General features: G+C 35.6%; 1 protein-coding gene across 2 annotated transcripts in view; it reads left to right on the forward strand.

The window, feature by feature from the left end:
* Positions 1–236: 236 nt before the first annotated feature.
* The window catches only part of hnf4a (hepatocyte nuclear factor 4, alpha), a 34,188-nt gene continuing 15,833 nt past the window's right edge, over positions 237–18,591 (forward strand). Inside the window, exon 1 of one of the 2 annotated variants that reach the window (XM_017305598.1) lies at positions 237–404. In XM_017305598.1, coding sequence (XP_017161087.1) covers positions 356–404 — 49 coding nt within the window. In that variant the 5' untranslated portion in view covers positions 237–355. Of the gene's footprint in view, positions 405–5,403; positions 5,603–18,591 lie in introns of those variants that run through there. The other variant, XM_008414604.2, reaches the window with a different exon arrangement.

Consider the following 18,591-nt stretch of genomic DNA (forward strand, 5'->3'; position numbering starts at 1 on the left):
AACTGTTGTTTATTGGATGACAGAGACAAAGAGAGAGAGAGAGAAAGTACATCATAACTTTTTTTTTCTTTTCTATTTGAGTTTCTATCATCATGTTGCTATAGTTACAGAGCTGCTATATGGATTGGTGTCCATAAGAGCCTGGTTACTGTTTAACCTCCCCACCCACATTTGCCCAGATTAGGAAAATCAATAAGATAACAGCAGCAACGCCGGCCTTACCTTGCGCTAACGACACCCTTCTCACACTACGGCACGTTTGGGCCAAACTCGCACATTTTTTACATCTCATACTATAAAGAAGGACAAAGCTGGATCTTTACATTTTTACGCTCCAGAGGAAATAAATGACGACATGGTCAATGTAAACACTCAAGTCAGTTCAAGTATGGAACCTCCGTTTGGTGAGTACTCACTTTCTGGCTACACGCTTGGTGAAAAGGAACAAAAATGTGTTTTTCTTTGTTTTGGGATTGTTCGATTGTTTCCGTTGTTGCAGACATTTTTCTTTGTTTTTTTGGCTCTGAGAAAATTCATAAACATGTCCGCCATATGTGGCTGGCTTTTTCACACGGCTGGAATCCAGGAGGTGTGTCAGAGAGATGGAGGCTGTTAAAAATGTAGGCAGTGGGAGAGCGAGACGGTCACGAAGGTTTCAGAGATGATGAAACAGAGAGAAAGAAAGAGAAAGTTTGAACAGACCCTGGTTGCTCTCATCCTTCCTCCCTTTTTTCTTTTCCTCAGCGTTGACGTCATTGTTCCGGTGAGAGCAGGTCCAGTTAGTAGTTTCAGTTGGTGAGAGGTTTAGTTGCCCACCTGTAGTCATTCATTCACTGATTTGCATGTTACAGTGGGACGCAGAAATGCAAATCGATGTATTTTCATAAAACCCTGGACGAAAATAAAGGGGGCTGAGAAAGCTGATTTATTTCTGAATGTGGGATTCTATAACTGATCCCATCTTATATTTATTTCACATTAACACCAGCCAATAGTCTCTACAATCTACAAATCCATTTACAAACATTCACTGGCATGTGGGGAAATATGCAAAACCACATTTTAACGAGAAATCTTGACCGTACTCTGCTGCATATTTTTCTTGATCATAGTGTAATAATCCTGCTGTCAGGGTTGTAAAGTCTGCAAGAATTTACTGGTAAATACTAAGAGGTTTCTGCAGCTCAATAATAAGTTTCAGCCTCATGGAAAGAAAGATATTAGCATCCTAAGATGATCCTGGTGACAGTTGTGTACATTCTTACTTCTTAAAATTGTGTTTTTATTTATTATTACTCAATAATAGAATAGATCAGTTATGAATTAAGATTTTAAGACCGACTTACTGAGTGGTTTCAGTACTGCAGTTTGAAATGATGCCCCACTGCTGGGTCAGTACTGCATAACTTTGATCACATTAATCTCACTGTGTGGCTCCAGAGTTAATGCTGGCAGATATTTGGCATAATTAGTGTCAGAAATAACAGCAGAAAATCATCAGATACTAAAATCAGATGTTTATGAAGAAAATAAAAAATGTGTTAGAAAAAGAAACGTTAAAATGTGTGATGGGAGAATTGAGTCAATGAGGCAACAAACAATAATTCATGTAGCTGCTCTGTGTCTTTTAAAGCATGAAAAGCAATAACTGAGTGTTAAATCAGGCAAATAAAATCTTAAAGAGACGATGGATCAGATGTTATGGACGTACAGCTAGAAAAAATAAAATAAAGGTTCAAACTATTTTGTAACTCATTTTTGAAAGTGAAACTCTGTAAATATATCACAGATTCACAGAGTGAAATATTTCAAAGCAGTATTTCCGGTAGTTTTAATGATTACATCTTCCAGATCATGAAAAAACAAAATCTAGTTTCTTAGAAAATTTTAATATTACATTTCAAACAGAAAATCTAAAGATGATGAAGAGTGTGTTCATTTCTATGAGCTCTATACTTGGTTGGGGCTCCTTATGCATGAATTACTGCATCAATGCGGCGTGTCATGGAGGCAATCAGTCTGTGGAAATGCTGATGGAAGCCCAGATTGCTTTGATAGTGGACTTCAGGTTGTCTGAATTGCATCGTCTTCCTCTTGACAATACCAGATTATTTCTTCAAGCATCGTGGATTCTGTCCTCTCCACTTTTCCTCCAGTCTGAAATGGGAGACCTATAGGTCTGGAAACGTCGATTTCCAGATTAAATCTAAACTTTAGCTTCATCAGAAAAGAGGATTTTGGACCACAGAGACATTTAATCATATTTAATTATAAACAGACATTCCAAAATGGCTGCAAACAGCAATAATACAAACGTACATCTTTGAAAAGCAGAAGTAGAGCCTCCTGCACAACCAATGTAAATGCAGCAAGTTTCTTCTGGCTGGTGAGTCAACAAAAAAATCTCTTCTCTTTTCCAGCAGCCATTGTACAGCAGCTCAACCACCTGACCAAATGTCCTGGAGCTCAGTTTGGGTTGCTAGGTAACCGGCTGGGCTTCGCTGGGGTTGCTAGGTAACAGCGCAGTTCCTGCTGATTTGTGGCGTTACATTCGGAATGTTTTTGAAACGGCTCATTTTCCAGAAAAAGCAGCAACTTATTGCCAAACACTGACTCAATTTTGTACAAAAATGTGCGAAACGTAAATTTGTTTTATAACATGTCACCTTTAAAAAACTTTGTTTCTGCCACAGTCAGTCAGTTTTATTCACCCGAAACATGACAGCATCACATCAGGGCTACTTGAATTTAAAAAAAAAACAGTAAAATTTGCCTCTTTGTCTTGGGATGAAGAAGTAATTAGGATTCAGGAAACTCACATTGCAAAGGGAAACACAAGACCACTAACCCAGAGACTCCAGTTTATTTTGACCAGTAAACAAACAAATCTGATTTTTCAAACAGCCAAAATGTTTTTAATTCTCTCTCACAGACACAGCTCCCACTTATTACACTTGGTCTCCACTGAGTAAGAAATGATTAAAACAACTGAATTTATTTGATAAATCTATAAATAAAGGAAGAGACGCTGATCTGAACGGTGAGAAAATTTGTTGTTTAGACATTAGTTGCGTCATACTAACTAAAATGAAACGTTTTAGAGAGCAGCAGCAACGCTTTCTGAAGGATCTGTTTACAGTTTACTGAACGCTGGTCAAATCCTCCAAAACCAGGACGTTAATATTACAAATGCATTCTTTGGCAGCTGTGGCCTTTAAGCTCCTTTTGGCCCAGACTCACTGGAATTTCTTTGGCCCAACAAGTCGAAACACAGATTTTATTTAACTTTATAAAGAAAGAAAACACTTTAACAGTTTGAAAACAGGACTGAATTTACTTTTCGTTGTGAAAAAGTACTCACACGATTGCAGATTTCTCATGATTTTGCATTTTTTTTGGTTGCATTCATTCATTTCATATCATCAAACTCATTTTTCTATTTTACGAAGTTAATCTGGGTGAATATTAAAAGCAGTTATTTTGTGATTATTTTCTGCATAACTGGAAAAAAATGAATCCAAACCCAAATGACCCAGCGTGGGAAAGCAGTCGGCCCCAAATCCTAATAACTGTTCAGGTATTTTAGGTTTCAGCAGCTTGTTTAAAGTCATGACTCAGCATTTCAATCAGTCTGGGCTTTGACAGGGCCATTCCAACACATTCATTTAGTTTTTTACTTTTTTCTTTTTAACCATATTGAGTTTTATTTGGGGGCTGCACAGTGGCGCAGTTGGTAGAGCTGTTGTCTTGCAGCACGAAGGTTCTGGGTTCGATTCCCAGCCCCGGTCTTTCTGCATGGAGTCTCCATGTTCTCCCTGTGCATGCATGGGTTTTCTCCAGGTACTACAGTTTCCAAAATTAATTCATTATTTAGCACAAATTAATATACAAATTTTAACAAAGAGCTAAGCTAGGCTAGCTTTTTCTCCTTAATAATTGACATTATCATCTGGAAACTCTCGGGTTTTTACTTTTTTCCTCTGATCTGATATTAATATCAGAAGATATAGGTAATTTTTCACAATTTTTAGCCATTTTATCAAAAACATTTGTTGCCATTTCATTCCTCCATAGCCTCTTTCGTTACATACTAAGTGGGAGCTTATAGAATAAACACTGTTGGTGTCAAACACATGGCGTTAATAGCTCAACGGTCTCAGTAGAGGACAAACTCCCAGTAAGGAGTGTAAACAGGACAACAGCCGGTAGATAGGCTCATTCTGTTTGCCTACAAAACTGAAACACGGCCTCTGAGTTCATCAGAAAGTACTGAGGCTAAAAATAATACGGGGTGGGCTGTTTATGGTATAACAGAAAAAGAAGCCTAAATAATGTAAACTAAAATTCAGTACTTTCATAAATCCCTTGGGAAAAAACATATGTTTACATCTGTTGATTTACTGAAGCAAAACTGAGCAGAAAATCTACTTTTAACATTAAGGCGTTTTTTTTTATTAGCACCAGCTTTGTAGAAGTTAAATGAAAGCATGACTGAACAGCAAAATGTAAAGTGTATAAAAAAAGACAACTAGAAGTGAAAAACTAAGCTTTTTTCCATAAGTGAAAAATAAGTCAGATATTTTCTAACTACAATATAAAGAGCATACTCATGGAAATGCATAAATCACAACATCTAATTTAGTTTTTATGTTGCTGTATTTCTACTGATAAGAAAAGTACAAGTTTCACCTGTAATATGGGAAAAATGTGTAATAATGTGCCAGTAGGACTTGTCATTTTTTAAATTGATATTCAAGAATTTTTGACTTAAAACAAGCTCTTTTATCTTGCTGATTTCAAATGAATTAAGATGTTTCCAGTAGAAACTGGGCCAAAAACACTTGGTAAGATGTGATGTTTCTGCAGAGCATAAACACTCTGTGACTTTCTGATGGTATAATACTTATCAGCAGGAGTGCGGCTGCAAATCAAACTCAGAAAAGGAGACGATATCCGAAAGAGTAACAAAATTTTCAAGACATTGTTTTTCATTCTTGTGCCAGTCTATATGTAATGTGAGCGATGCTAATACCAAAAAGCACCAAAACGTTTTTTATTTCTATTTTATTTTAACAAAGTGCATTGATCTTTCTATGTATTTGGTTTGAAGCTGGAGTACCCTGAGAGAACTGAAATATTCATGTGGAGAGCAGTCAAATCCAGGATACCCTTGATGTTAGCTTGTAATGCTAACATCTCCCTCACTGTGAAGATCTGATCCAATCTTTAAGAACAAATCATTATTACTCTCAAAAGTGATGCAAAGGGGGAACATCTGAAAACAAAAACATTTATCAAAGCTACACTAAATATTAGCTCCTCGCTGCTCATTCTGAGGTATTTTTACATCGTTAAACTATTAATCTGGGTGTTCAGGACTCCAATCAAATCTCATTGTGACAGGCATTAGGGGATAATCCCCATGTGGCCTCACAGTCAGCCGCGGGGCCCCAGCAGCAGCGGCGGCACTGCCTCAGCCTGGCTGGGCCCGAGAGAGCCGCCGAGGCTCATGGGCCGTCGATCCGCGCGCCGGCTCGCTGTCAGAGCTCGGCCTTCACAGGGATGTACTGTCAGGATGGGACGCTGCGTTTCAACGACCCAGGTAAGGGTCAGCTGGGTCAGCTGCGGTTTATCTGGGCGTTGGGGAACAGAGAACAGGAAGCTCTGCAGAGATGGAAAAGCTCCTGAAGGCAGGAAAAAAGAATACGGATTCACTGCAAAAACACCAAATTTTACCAAATATCTTTTAGTTTCTAGTGCTAACATCTTAGTAGAGTTGAACTGAGCCAAAACTAACTGTGACTTTTCAGCAAAATATGTTATAGTAATACTCAATGCTACCCTCACATTTAACCGGCGAGTATATCTCAAATAAATACGCAAATACATGTACACGTACGTTCACGTTTTAATCAATATTAAGGAATTATTTACTTAAACGAAGCTCCTACTTCCTATGTTGCCAGAGTTTGGTAGTAACTAGTTAAATTTACTCAATTACATTTACTAGGGTAACTTTTGTGAAAAGATTTACTTGTAGGAGTATTTTTACTACGCTGTACTTTTTACTTTTGCTTTATTAACTTTATTGTGAAGTATTTCTGCTCTTACTTGAGTAAAGTTTCTGGATTTTCTACCCACTGAATGAAAAACAAACGTTTTAAAATAATTTCTAGACACAGACACACACAAAAAATCTTCTTTTGCCTGACTTTGTTATTTTTTGTTACTTGAATTATTGTCATTTTCATCTGTAAAATACCAAAATTTCCACTTAACTTTATATTTTGCTCCATCTGATCATGTCATTTTTAAATATTAAATGATTGATCATTTGATTATTACTCAGTATTTGAGTAGACTTTTTACCAAATACTTTTTTTTTAACTTTTACTTGAGTAATTTTCTTGGCTTCTTTTTACTCTTATTTAAATTAAAATATGCTGAAGTAGTGATACTCTTACTAGAGTATTTGGGGTACTTTACCCACCTCTGTATATTGCTGAAAAGTTACTTGTAAGTTAGTTTTGTCTCACTTCAAATGTACTAAGACATTTGCACCAGAAACTGGACAAAATATGTTTTAAGATTTACTGTTTTTGCAGTGTACAGCTGAGATATGTCCTAAAACAAATCCCTGAGGGACTGTTTTGTGTTTTTGCAGTGTTGTTTTGAGAGGAAGGAGAATGTTTTGATTCTCAGGTGAGTCCCAAATATTGAGGTCAGGATCCCAGTTTGAATTTTAAGCAGCAAGTGGAAAGTGATGTGGTCTTAATGCAGATTCCAGAAATTAAACTGCATTTAAAAAAATTATTCCTGATATATTTTTGCTGCATTCTTGTTGTTGTTGCTGAGCCACTGTTTGTTGTCAATATGAGCTCATCAGCAGTCTTTGTGTACACATTTGAGATCACACAAACCTTTTTTATTCTCTGGATCAGAGATAATAAAAACTAGAAATCCCTCTTCTAACCTATATTAGGTCCAGTTTTAATTCTGCTTTATGAATAATTTGTAAGCAGACCAACTAGGATTTTTGAGACGCAAAATCTTACGTGTTTTTGGTCTAGTTTCTTAGTGCAAATGTCTCACTTGAAATAAGTCAAAACTAACTTTGAAGTAATTTTTTTAGCAAGAGGAGGTTGTTGTAAGTAAATAAGTCCTTAATATTCAGAAAAACAAGTTATATTTCCACTGGCAGATTAGTTTACGTATTACAAGAAATTTTTTCCCACAAGTGAATAAATCTGCTAATGGAACAAGTATATTTTCATCAATATTAGGGATTATTGGTTTAAATAAAGTTCCTATATCTTATTTAAAAGTTAATTGTAAGGTATTTCAAATGTACTGTAAGATATTAGCACTGGAAACTAGACTAAAAGTACTTTGTGAGATTTTGTGTTGTTGCAGTGAAAAGTTTGGAAAATGTGCTGAACTTGACCGATGAATTAAGGTGGAATGTTGCTTTTTGTCCACGCGATGGCAGCAGCGAGCTGCATTTTTACTGTACTTAAAAGGAAAAACTGAACATTTACTGAGAAATTATCAATGATCATCAACTACAGCATTATACATGTAAATATAAAAGATCATACACAGTGATGTCCTAATATGGTGTGATATAAAGTACATTCTTTTCAAACTTCTGATATCAAAACTTGTTTACCTTTATCTTTAAAAATGTATGACGTAGTTTGAGAAAAGCAACAAATACATAATTTGTGACTAACATGTTTTCAGTACAGGCTGATCAATTCAGTACAGATTTGATCAGCCTACCTATTGAGGTTTGCCAATTTAATATGGCACTGATGCAAAAAGAAAAAAAAGTCATTTTAATTTAAAATGGATGAAACATCAACATAGGATTCTCCAGTTGAAGTTCAGTCTTGTTATTTTTCATTAAAAAACAGTAAAATAGTTCTTCAGCTCAGCAGTGAATGGGACTCTCAGGAGTTTCAACACCATCCTTATGTTGCCTACACAATTTCAAAATTAATTTTATCAATCAAATCAAAGTTTTTATCTGTATACTGCCAAATTACATGAACATGAAAAGATTTTCGATGTTATTTAACTTTAAGAAGTAAATAACATGCAAAGGCAGCTATTTATTGATATATTAACATTTTCTTAATGAGTTTTATCTATAGATTCTGCCACAACCATCGATGTAACAGAAACCGTAAGGGAAAAAAATAAATAAAAATAAAGCTTTCTGCCTTCTTCCAGTGCTAACTATAATCAAGGGTCTTGGTGCTGTCAATCACCCTCATGCTCCTGCTCTTTCCACCATTGCTCAAAGGTATGTTACAGCTAGCAAAGCCTGTTAGCTTAGTAAGCATGGACGGCGATGACGGCGGCTGAACGATTTTCCTGTAATGTTAAGTTGTTAGCACATAGCAGCGAGTACATGAGGATGATTGGCAGCGTTGTATACAAGTTGTTGTATGTTTAGAGCCTCTTCCTGGCTCTGAGTGGTTGGTTTTGGTTGAGAGTGGTGATTTCTTCAGATGGCAATAGTAGCTCAAGTAGGAGAGAGTGCTTTTCACAGATTATCTGTGTCATAAAATACTGTCACGACATGGTAATATGAGGGAATATGGGTAAATTTGAACAAATATTTAAAAAAAAACATTATTTATATATTATTTAATTAAAGGTACAGTACATAGTACAGCTTTAACGAATAGTTTCCGTTAGACTAGTGTTGTAGTTTGGCCGCCGACCAGCAGAGGGCGTCCGGGCCGGTTAATACAGAAACCAACATGGCGGTGGAGCCGTATCAGAACTGGAAAGAGAAACGGTCCAAGCCATGGTCCAAACAAAGTCCGCTGTGAGACGCTAAATGCACCGCATGCGACTCTGTTTCGAAACATAAACACTGGACAAGCTCCTTAAGTTTCACATTAATAACTCCGCTCATTTATCAGCGTCAACTTCTCGTTCAAAAATGACTGCTGCGCTACGAATTTATGACGACGTCGACCCGTTTAAACCCCCCTTAATACAGAGAACAGTTGATAATCAGGTTTGATATTTAGAAATCGCTCTAAAAGTAGTTGACATGTCTTGTTTTTCAAGCTAAGGAGGTAAAAACGTCTATTGATCGGTTGACGTTCTGAAGGAGCCCTAGAGATAAAAAGCTACTCAGAGCGGAGCTGCTGACAGAGGGGATTAGCACACCAGTCAAAATGAATTCTCAGCAAAACAGAGTTAATGATTATCGAGCTTTATCAGACACTGTGATTGATTTACGTCAAGCATGGCTCTTCGTGTTTATTGATGCAATTGTTTACTTATTTGCTGCACAGAGGCTACTTGGGGTTTTATTTTTTTTCCTCACTGTGACTGGATATGAAACGAGGCCAAACAGGTTGGACTGAGTTTTACACTCAAAAAATATGTTTAAAGGTTGAACCTGCCTGGCTTATACTTAAAGGAATGAGTGATTCAAATTTTGTTTTTTGTTAGTGTTCAGAAATGCACTGACATAAACATTGATTCTTACTTGATAAGTTTAATTTACATTTAAAATTTGAATAAATGAAGTTTTTTTTTTTTTCATTTAAATAAGTGTATTTTTAACATTGAAGCACCAGTTTATGCTGTGAAAATATTCACATTTAAATAGGCATGACTTTTTTCCCCATTACTCTTTCACAAATAAGTTAAAAAAAAACAAAATGACAAAACAAGATGGGATGTCAAACGATCAATTATTTTAAACTGCTTAAATCATTTTTATAAAAATAGCTCAAAATAAGCTCAAGAAATAGAATAAAATTGTTATAAAACAAAACGTTCAACTCAACTTTTATGCAAAATCTTTAAAACAAAGTCAAAAACATGTCTTTTTTTTTCTTATACGTTTAATTATGTAAAAGTAAAGCTGCAGAACATAAAAGGAAATCTGTTTCAAAATAATATCCAGTAGTGTAAATCACAGTCTTCCACTGGCACAAATGAATTGCTATCCACCGCCGAGCCACAGGGGCTTGCATAAGCTGGCTTATTTGCAGATAGTTATCTGTTGACAAGGTCTTTGCCATGACGCTTCACTCACCTATCTCCTCCATCTCCCTCTTTCTGCCGGCCTCAAATCTGCTGCAGGCAGCATATCGTCTCCCTGTTTCACTCTTAACATCGTCAACATGCTCCTCAATGCGCCTTACATTTCCACCGTGTTGCAGATCTCTCAGAAACAATCCCCAAAATAAGACAGAGTATATTCCTCATCTCCTCCAGGCCACAGCGGTCGTCTTTTTCTCCCTCCAGCTGCTGCCTTGCTCATTTTTACCGTTTTGCTTCTTCCCCGGCCGCTTGCCTTTGAGATCGGACTTGGGGGAAATGAAAACTAGTCATTGAGGAGAAGGTACAAATAGGCAGTGGTTACAAATGGAGTTTGGTCAGTGGTCGGAGATTCCTATTCAGAAGATAGACAGGACTTTGCTCACAAACTGGAGTTTGAAGTTTCAAAGGGGAGAATCATACAAGTGTTACATCAGGTCTCGGCGATCCTTTGACTTTTAGCCCCAGGGCAGGAGTTTGGGTGACTGATTATACGGCAGCTGTGTCTGGCCCTTCATATTTCTCCAAGGCAACCATTTAATATCATCTCAAACCACAGAAGCGAACAAAACCCTGATGCCACATTTTATTCTGCCATCATCTGAAAATGTAATGAGTAACAGAAAATATAAACTATGCAGAGAAAACTGGTTTTATTGCATGATGTAAAAATGCTTTGCTACAAACACAAACAAAAAAACTTTAAGTAGAGGCCTCAAGGATTGTTGTCCTGCAACTTCTAGATGAATCTCTGCTTTGTCACTCCAGAGTCCAGGGCCGGTCCAAACCTTTTTGAGGCCCCAAGCAGATTTTCTTTTAAGGCCCCTTTATCCCAACAGGTGAACACCAGACACTTCATCACTCTAAAAGTGTAACATTCCTATAATTAGCCTAATTTTTAATTAGCTTACATCGTACTAGTGTTACAATGGAAATTGGTTTTAACCTGACAGGAATCACAAAAAATATATTTTAAAATGTAAAGTGATATTTAAGGATGCCACATTATTTTAAATATTTGAAAATAACATCAGCTGATAAATACAAAATTTACAGCAAACAAGTTAGCACGTTTAATGTTGTGTATTTTCCTAACAGTGGCAGCAGCAGGAAGAAATTAACCTATTTGTGTAGAAACTATGCCTTTCCATATGTAACACCATTTAGTTTGCTCAATTCAGTTTAATTCTTTTCTTTTTATGATGCTTGTTTTTTGCTCTTGGGGGCCCCCTGGTGGTGTGGGCGTGCTGATCAGCCGAATAACTCGCATGTGCCTTGTCAAATAATCAGGTCATTAGCAGGATTCTGTAAAACTGAGGAGGGAATTCAGTCATTTTATTCCTGTGTGTTGGATTAGAGACACATCAGGAAGTTATAGGACATAAACTCTTGTGGACTGGAGTCGTGGAACTTGTGGAGGTTTTGTACCTTCAAAACAAAAAAGTAAATATGAATGAAATGAATATAACTAGTTGAAAACGCTTACATGTTAACTAATTACTCTTTTACAGCTTATAGTATTTTGTAAACAATTTATTTTATGTCATTTGACATAAATAAACTGGAGAGAAGTTCTAATGCTATAGCTAATACTAACTTTAGTAAGCTAGCAAAATAGAAATTGTGATCCTGGCCTTCTTCCTTGGTCATTAACTAATAAGAAGACACAACCTCAAAGAGTGAATTATTATAAATTATTATAACAAATGTCCCTTGTTTATGTGCTGCAGCCATATTGAAATTGAAGCTCGTAGCTCATGACAAATGTCCAGATCTCCAAATTCAGTCGGTGTTCCAGTTCCTTTTTCCAAGTTGGAGCTCATAAACTCTAAAGTATGAATAAAAATTATTGTCATTGTTTTCACCTTGCATTGCTAACAGTGGTTAGACTGGTGGCAAACCATGTGGTAGAACTCATATCAAACTGGATTAATGGGGCTTAATGTTGGAGCTACAAGCAAAATATTTGTTGCCATTTTATGAATTCAGATGGAAACATGTTCACTAGAGGTGCGATATTAGGTATGTAGCTGATTTAATGAGTATTTATCACTCCATCTCCATGGTGCTGCAGCCATCTTGGATTTTGAGGTCAGGGTTGGTGGTATGTTGAAGAACATCTGACTGTTCAAGTATTAGGAATCGCTCCAGTTTATATTCTGATGTTTTACTATGCATATTCTGATTTTTAAGTAAACTGGGGCATTATGTTAGAAACTTCACACTAGAACGCTGTTAAGATCCTCGTTCTTCCAAAATAAATGGAAAATTTGTTTTGATGCCAGCTACACAACAGACACTGTTAAAAAACAAAGCACATTAAAGATCCTTTGTTGAAGATCTTCCTGCTTTTTGATAAATATTTTTTTCTTTGACCTTTCCTTATCTACTTATTAGCCGATATTGCTTCATAGACTTTATCAGTGGCCTGTTGCTGGAGGAAAGATTGAGGGTGTTTAGAAGATATCTGTGCAATATAAGTGCAAAAAACACTGTTTTTAACTCAAGTTAGTCTGTAATTCAAGGATTTTATAGTTGACTAAAACAGAAAACCGTAAAAAAAAAAACAAATTGAGAAAGCCTATCGATAACTGACAAAAATTATAATCAATGGAGAAAATACAACTGGAACTATTTTGTGCGTTTATAAAACTAAAACATGCTTAAGTTATAGATGTAATATCCCGCGTTTTTGTGTTAATGATTCTATTCATTGGCCTTTCAAACTGATGTGAAATTGATTGATTTATTTTTTTCGGCCAAATACAAGCAGTTTACGTCAGCTGTTGACAAGTTAAATTGGTGGTGCTTCTGTTAGTCCGCAAAATGGCGACAGAAAAAGTTGAGAGAAAATGCCAGTCAGTTGTTGTTCAACAATAATTGAGTCAATTTTTTGATAACAATAATATAATAAGTGGAAGAAAATGGATGGATGGATGGAATATCTTCTGTTGAGTATTCATTACCCATCGATGTAAACCTTTAAATCTAGAATAAAACCCAAAAGCAACCTGTTTAGAGTTGCTTTTGTACGTCATAAATGAAACACTGACCAACATTTTGATGTGTAACGCTGGCACTTGGAAACATTTATTGCTTCAATTGTTGATTTTTGTGTTTTTATGATGTGAAGCACTTTGAACTGCCTTGCTGCTTGAAATGTTATTTATTTATTTATTTGCTTCTCTCTTGCACGAGGTCTGAAAAACGAAAACTAAATATTTAAATAAAAAGCCAAGAAACTCTAAAAACTAATTAAAAACTAACTAAATTAGACAAAAAAAAAATCAGCAAAATTAAGGAAAAGCCTGTGTATTACACGCATTTTTAGAAATTAAAATCAGGTTTTCATTGTTGAAACATGTTGAAACTAAAACCTCCAAAGCAACAATCAGATAAGTCACAGATTTTTATTTTTTTTGAGCTGCTTTATCAAACCCATGAGAACAGTCTGTCAGTTTACGATTCAGAAAGCTGTAACCTTACAGATTATACTTTATAGTTCAGTATATGACTGTTCCTTGAGGACTTTGCTGAACTTTAAGATGGAAGCAGTGATAAAAGCACTTTAATGACTCGGAAGATAAGATTTGCAGTGAGTGACTCATTCATAGCAGCACAGTGATTCCTGCATCTCCCCTCCGCCATCACGCGCTTCCTGCTTTGAAATAATCAGAGCACTTCTTGAACAAATATGACCAGAGCAGAAGAGCAGCACGGATCGAACGTGGAGCGGTGTTGTAACCGATGACCTCTGTACACGCAAGCGAAACAGTACGCTCTGATCGAGCTGCGGCCGACGCACGGTGACCAGGCTAATAATCTGTTTTTAATCTGGGTTGTTTCCATTGCTTCATGCTCTTCTTTCTGTAAATGTCTTTAATCTGAATCAGTGATAACAGAAAGGAGAAAAAGGGGAGTTTCTTCCAAACCAAATCCCATTTTCATCTTTAGTGGATTACTCTAAGGGTGGCGTTTGTCAATATTTAATCAAATCATGTCAGAATCACGAACAGCCCTCAAGGAATGTTGCTATGTTTGCTTGCAGGCAGGAAAAAAAATACGTTTATGAGTTTTCAGTGTAATTTAAGGGCCTGGTTAACAAGTCGTCCTATAAGGGGCTTATACAGCCTCACAGGTCTGGGTGAACCGACGATCGTTGACCTGTTGGTGTGTGCTGGCACTTTCTCTTCAAACACAAGACTACTGTTTGCTTTGAGACATGGAAGAGGCGGACACTTTGCAAAACAATCCGATTTACGGTACTGTGTGGAAAAAGTCACATGTAAAAAGCCTTTCACAACATGTTTTCCAGGAAAAGTTGCCAACTGTGGTTCCATGATATTCACTTACTGATTTTATGAGGGGTTTTATTAACCACAATTGCAGCTACAGTAAGTATCAAGTGTCTCTTTATGTGACGTATGTTCCTAACAATTCAGATTAAAAAAAAAACAAGTACATGTGTTAAGGCAAAAATAAAAAGATGTGAAAACTTGATTGAATAATTTTGCAGGGCTTTCGTCATCCATCTTGTCTTGGTAATCTTGGTAATCAGACAACATTTAGGTGACCGTGTGGCTCAAACCTCTGGATCTTTATGATTTGGTGAAGTTATTTTGTGGGATGGATGGTTGGATCCAAACTGACGCAAGAAAATAATCTTCAACTTTCTACTAAAGGATCAATGGAAAAACAACAGCAAAATCTGAATTTTGATTTTAATCTCAAGATTTGGCCTTTTTTGTCTCTCAGAATATTAAGGATAATCTCAAAATTCTGACTTTTGATCTCAGAATTTTGACTTTTATCTTCTGAGATCAAAACTCAGAATTGAGAAATGTCATAATCCCTAAAAAACCAAAACAGAATTTTACTTTAATCTCAAAATTTGGCACTATTTCTCTCAGAATTTTGACTTATTTCTCAGTATTTTGATTTTTTTTCTCAGAATTGGGAGGAAGTCTGTAATCTTCTGAGATCAAAACTGAATTCTGAAAAAAGCTGATTCTGACTTTCTCAGAATTTTAATGGTAACACTTTAGTTGACATGGTGTGCATAAGGCTGACATGACACTGTCATGAACATGAAGGAGTCTTTATGAATGTCTGACTGTTGTTATAAAGTGTCATTCGGTAAATAATGACAATTTAATGCAAAGTTGGCACTTTTAATAGACCTTCAATTCAACCTTTAGAGCAACTTTGCAAAGTTTGCAAAGTTGCTCTAAAGGTTGAATTGAAGGTCTATTAAAAGTGCCAACTTTGCATTAAATTGTCATTATTTACAAAATCATGACAACAGTCAGACACTCATAAAGACTCCTTCGTGTTCATGACCTTTATGTCATGTTCATGACAGTGACATGTCACACTTATGCACACAAATAAAGTTACCATTTTAACTTTAATCTTCTAAGATCAAAACACAGAATTAAAAAGAAAATTTGAATTCTGACCAATTTCAAAATTCATACTTTTACCTCAGAATTCTGAGTTTTAATCTCAGAAGATGAGAAAAGTTAGAATTCTGAAGAAAATTCTGCACCATGCTCCATGATGGCGTCACTGTTGCTTTGAAGCAAGAAGGTTGTGGGTTCGAATTCTGACTTGGGATTTGGATGTTCTCCCGTTTGCTCTGTCTCTAAAGTGCATATGGCTGTTTGCTTTGTGTGTCTTGCTGCAAGAATGAGAGGGTTTGGACATCAAATGGACGGAAAAACGGTTCGCTACTTGATCTCCATAAAAAACAAATGCTTAAATTTGAATCATAATAACCCCACAGCATGCTGCCACCTCCACCATGCTTCATTTTAAATCTATGTTCTCTGATGTGCACATTTGTCAGCAAAAACGCTTGGATTTTTTCTTCATAAGAAAAGGCTTATGTTATCAAAGGATGCAAAAATTCTCTGCTATTGTTTTCTACCCTTTTCCTGACTGATACCTTTGTTTACTGGTAACAACTCAGGACAACGTATTATATAAACTAAAGTATATAATATATAAAATTAAGAGTGAGTTTTTAAAAAATCTATTTTTAATATTGTTTTCTTTTTATATTGCAAAATTCTGGCATTTTAATAGGAATGTAAAGAGTTTTGAGAGATTTGCATTAAATGTTTTTGGATATAGTTCCAACATGAATGCAGTGTTTTCAGCTTGGATCAAAATTAAATTAATGTAAATCAGCTTCTAATATCTCCATGTGATTGCAATGAATTGATTATAAATTACTGAATAGACTTAATTGAATTTTATTTAACTGAATGAAAATTTCATCCATAGATGAATGGAACCAAAATCTGAACTAAACTAGTTCATTTAAAATAAAATGAATTATTCTTAAATTTAAAAACCAGCTCATGCAACTTTGACTCAGTTTTGCTAGAAACCAGATTGTCTTTTTATTCATTCAATTTTGAGTTTTTGTGAATTCTTCCTCAAAATATGCTTTTAAATTTGCTATTTGAACAACAACAACAAAAACACAGACATAACTTTGTTTTTGTTGTTTCCTTCATTAGTTTCAGGTAGAGGGATTTATTCTTAACCTGTCAGAGAAATGTGACATTAATGTTACTTTTTTTCAGCGTTCTGGGGGGAATTTCATAAATCTGTTAATCAGTCAGGACTGCATGTTTCACAGAGAATCAGCTGCATTTACAAAAAAATTCAGGTCATTTGGATCAAGCAACTTGGACTTTCACAAACAAAGAAAGCTTTTACACAAAGGCGTGAGAGTAATTACCCCAGTTAATTATGGCAGAATGAACTGAGGTCCTTTTATTTAGCTACAGTGCAAAGTAATTACAATAAATTCACTTAATTAGTCAGAAATAAGAGTGATATTGTATTTTATTTTATTATCTTGTAAGAGTTAAAAGACCATTTTCAAGTAAAATGAAGTAAATTTCTCTTATAGGAAACAGGACAGCCTCATGTTAAGGCTAAAACAATTAATCATGATTAATTGATTATTGAGATAATCCTTATGTAATTTAATAATCGGTTAATCGTTAACTGGAGTATATAAACTTTAAAAATGTGAACCACATTGTCTGTGCTGTAATTAAACCTAAACTATATATATATATATATTGCATTTCAGATGTAAACATGTTCCACCCAAAACTCCTCAAGTGGCATTTTAGCTTCACTTGGTTCAAATTCTGTAAAAATAAAAAAATTCCTACTGAATGCCTTTTTTAAATCTCAAAACTAATCAAGGAATCCACAGAAACAAAGATGGATTTTGTGATTTTGTTTTGTTCAAATAGCAGGGTGAAGAGCTAATTTTGAGGTATTTTCATAAAAGGTTCACATTGTCCATCCATCCATCTATTTTCTTACACCCTTGTCCCTTAGTGGGGTCAGGAGGGTTGCTGGTGCCTCTCCAGCTAACGTTCTGGGCGAGAGGCGGGGTCACCTGGACAGGTCGCCAGTCTGTCGCAGGGCAACACAGAGACACACAGGACAAACAACCATGCACACACACACTCACACCTAGGGACAATTTGGAGAGGCCAATTAACCTGACAGTCATGTTTTTGGACTGTGGGAGGGAACCGGAGAACCCGGAGGCTCACATTGAATTAACAAAAACCTGATATGGTTTCTAGCAAAACTGGATCTGTATCAAAGATGCATGTGCTGCAGTGTTGGTTTTTGCTATCCAATTATTAATCCAAGAAACAATTACCARATTATAATTGACAGKATTTATTTTAGCTGCAGACAAATGATCAACTCTACACTTAATTGCTATGTTATTACATTTTTATGCAATAAGATGTTTATTTTTTTATCTTCAAGGATTTGATTTATTTTCTTATTTGTGTCTCTTATTGAATTTCTACTATTGTGTTAGTTTCACTGGCAGATTAGTTCTCATAACATGGGAAAAATATATTTTTATGAGTGAAATAATCTGCCAAAGAAACTAGTATTTTTTCCTCAATATTAAGGAATTATTTTTCTAAAACAATGCTCCTATTTCTTGCTGAAAAATTACTTGTAAGTTTTGTCTTACATGATAAAAAACTAAGACAGTATGTACTCAATTTATTGCAATATCTTTCCACCAAAGCATAAAGACTTTATAAGAATCATTTCTACTTCTGAAGCGAAATGACTTATTTTAAACTGTCCTGAATGTAAAAACTTGAAAAACTGAGATGTTTGGTTTGAAAAGTAAAACATTTTCTCTAACATTTTTAAAATGAGGTGCATTTTTGCATTTCAAGATAACATTGTTGAGCATGGTGATTAATCATGATTAATCAGAGTGATTAATCATGATTAGTCACTCTGCTAAAGTATGATTAACTTGATTAAATATTTTAATTGACTGGTACTAGGGCTGGAACGATTCCTCATGGCGGGGACATTATTTCCGTTGAGCGAAGCTCTCACTTCCAGAAAGCTAAGTATTAGCAGCATAAATGGCGTTTTAACTAAAACTCTGAGGTGTGCAAATCCTTGTTAAATGGCGTTTTAACTAAAACTCTGAGGTGT

This window comes from Poecilia reticulata, linkage group LG7 (genome assembly GCF_000633615.1).
Source record: "Poecilia reticulata strain Guanapo linkage group LG7, Guppy_female_1.0+MT, whole genome shotgun sequence".
In the NCBI taxonomy this organism is placed as follows: Eukaryota; Metazoa; Chordata; class Actinopteri; order Cyprinodontiformes; family Poeciliidae; genus Poecilia; species Poecilia reticulata.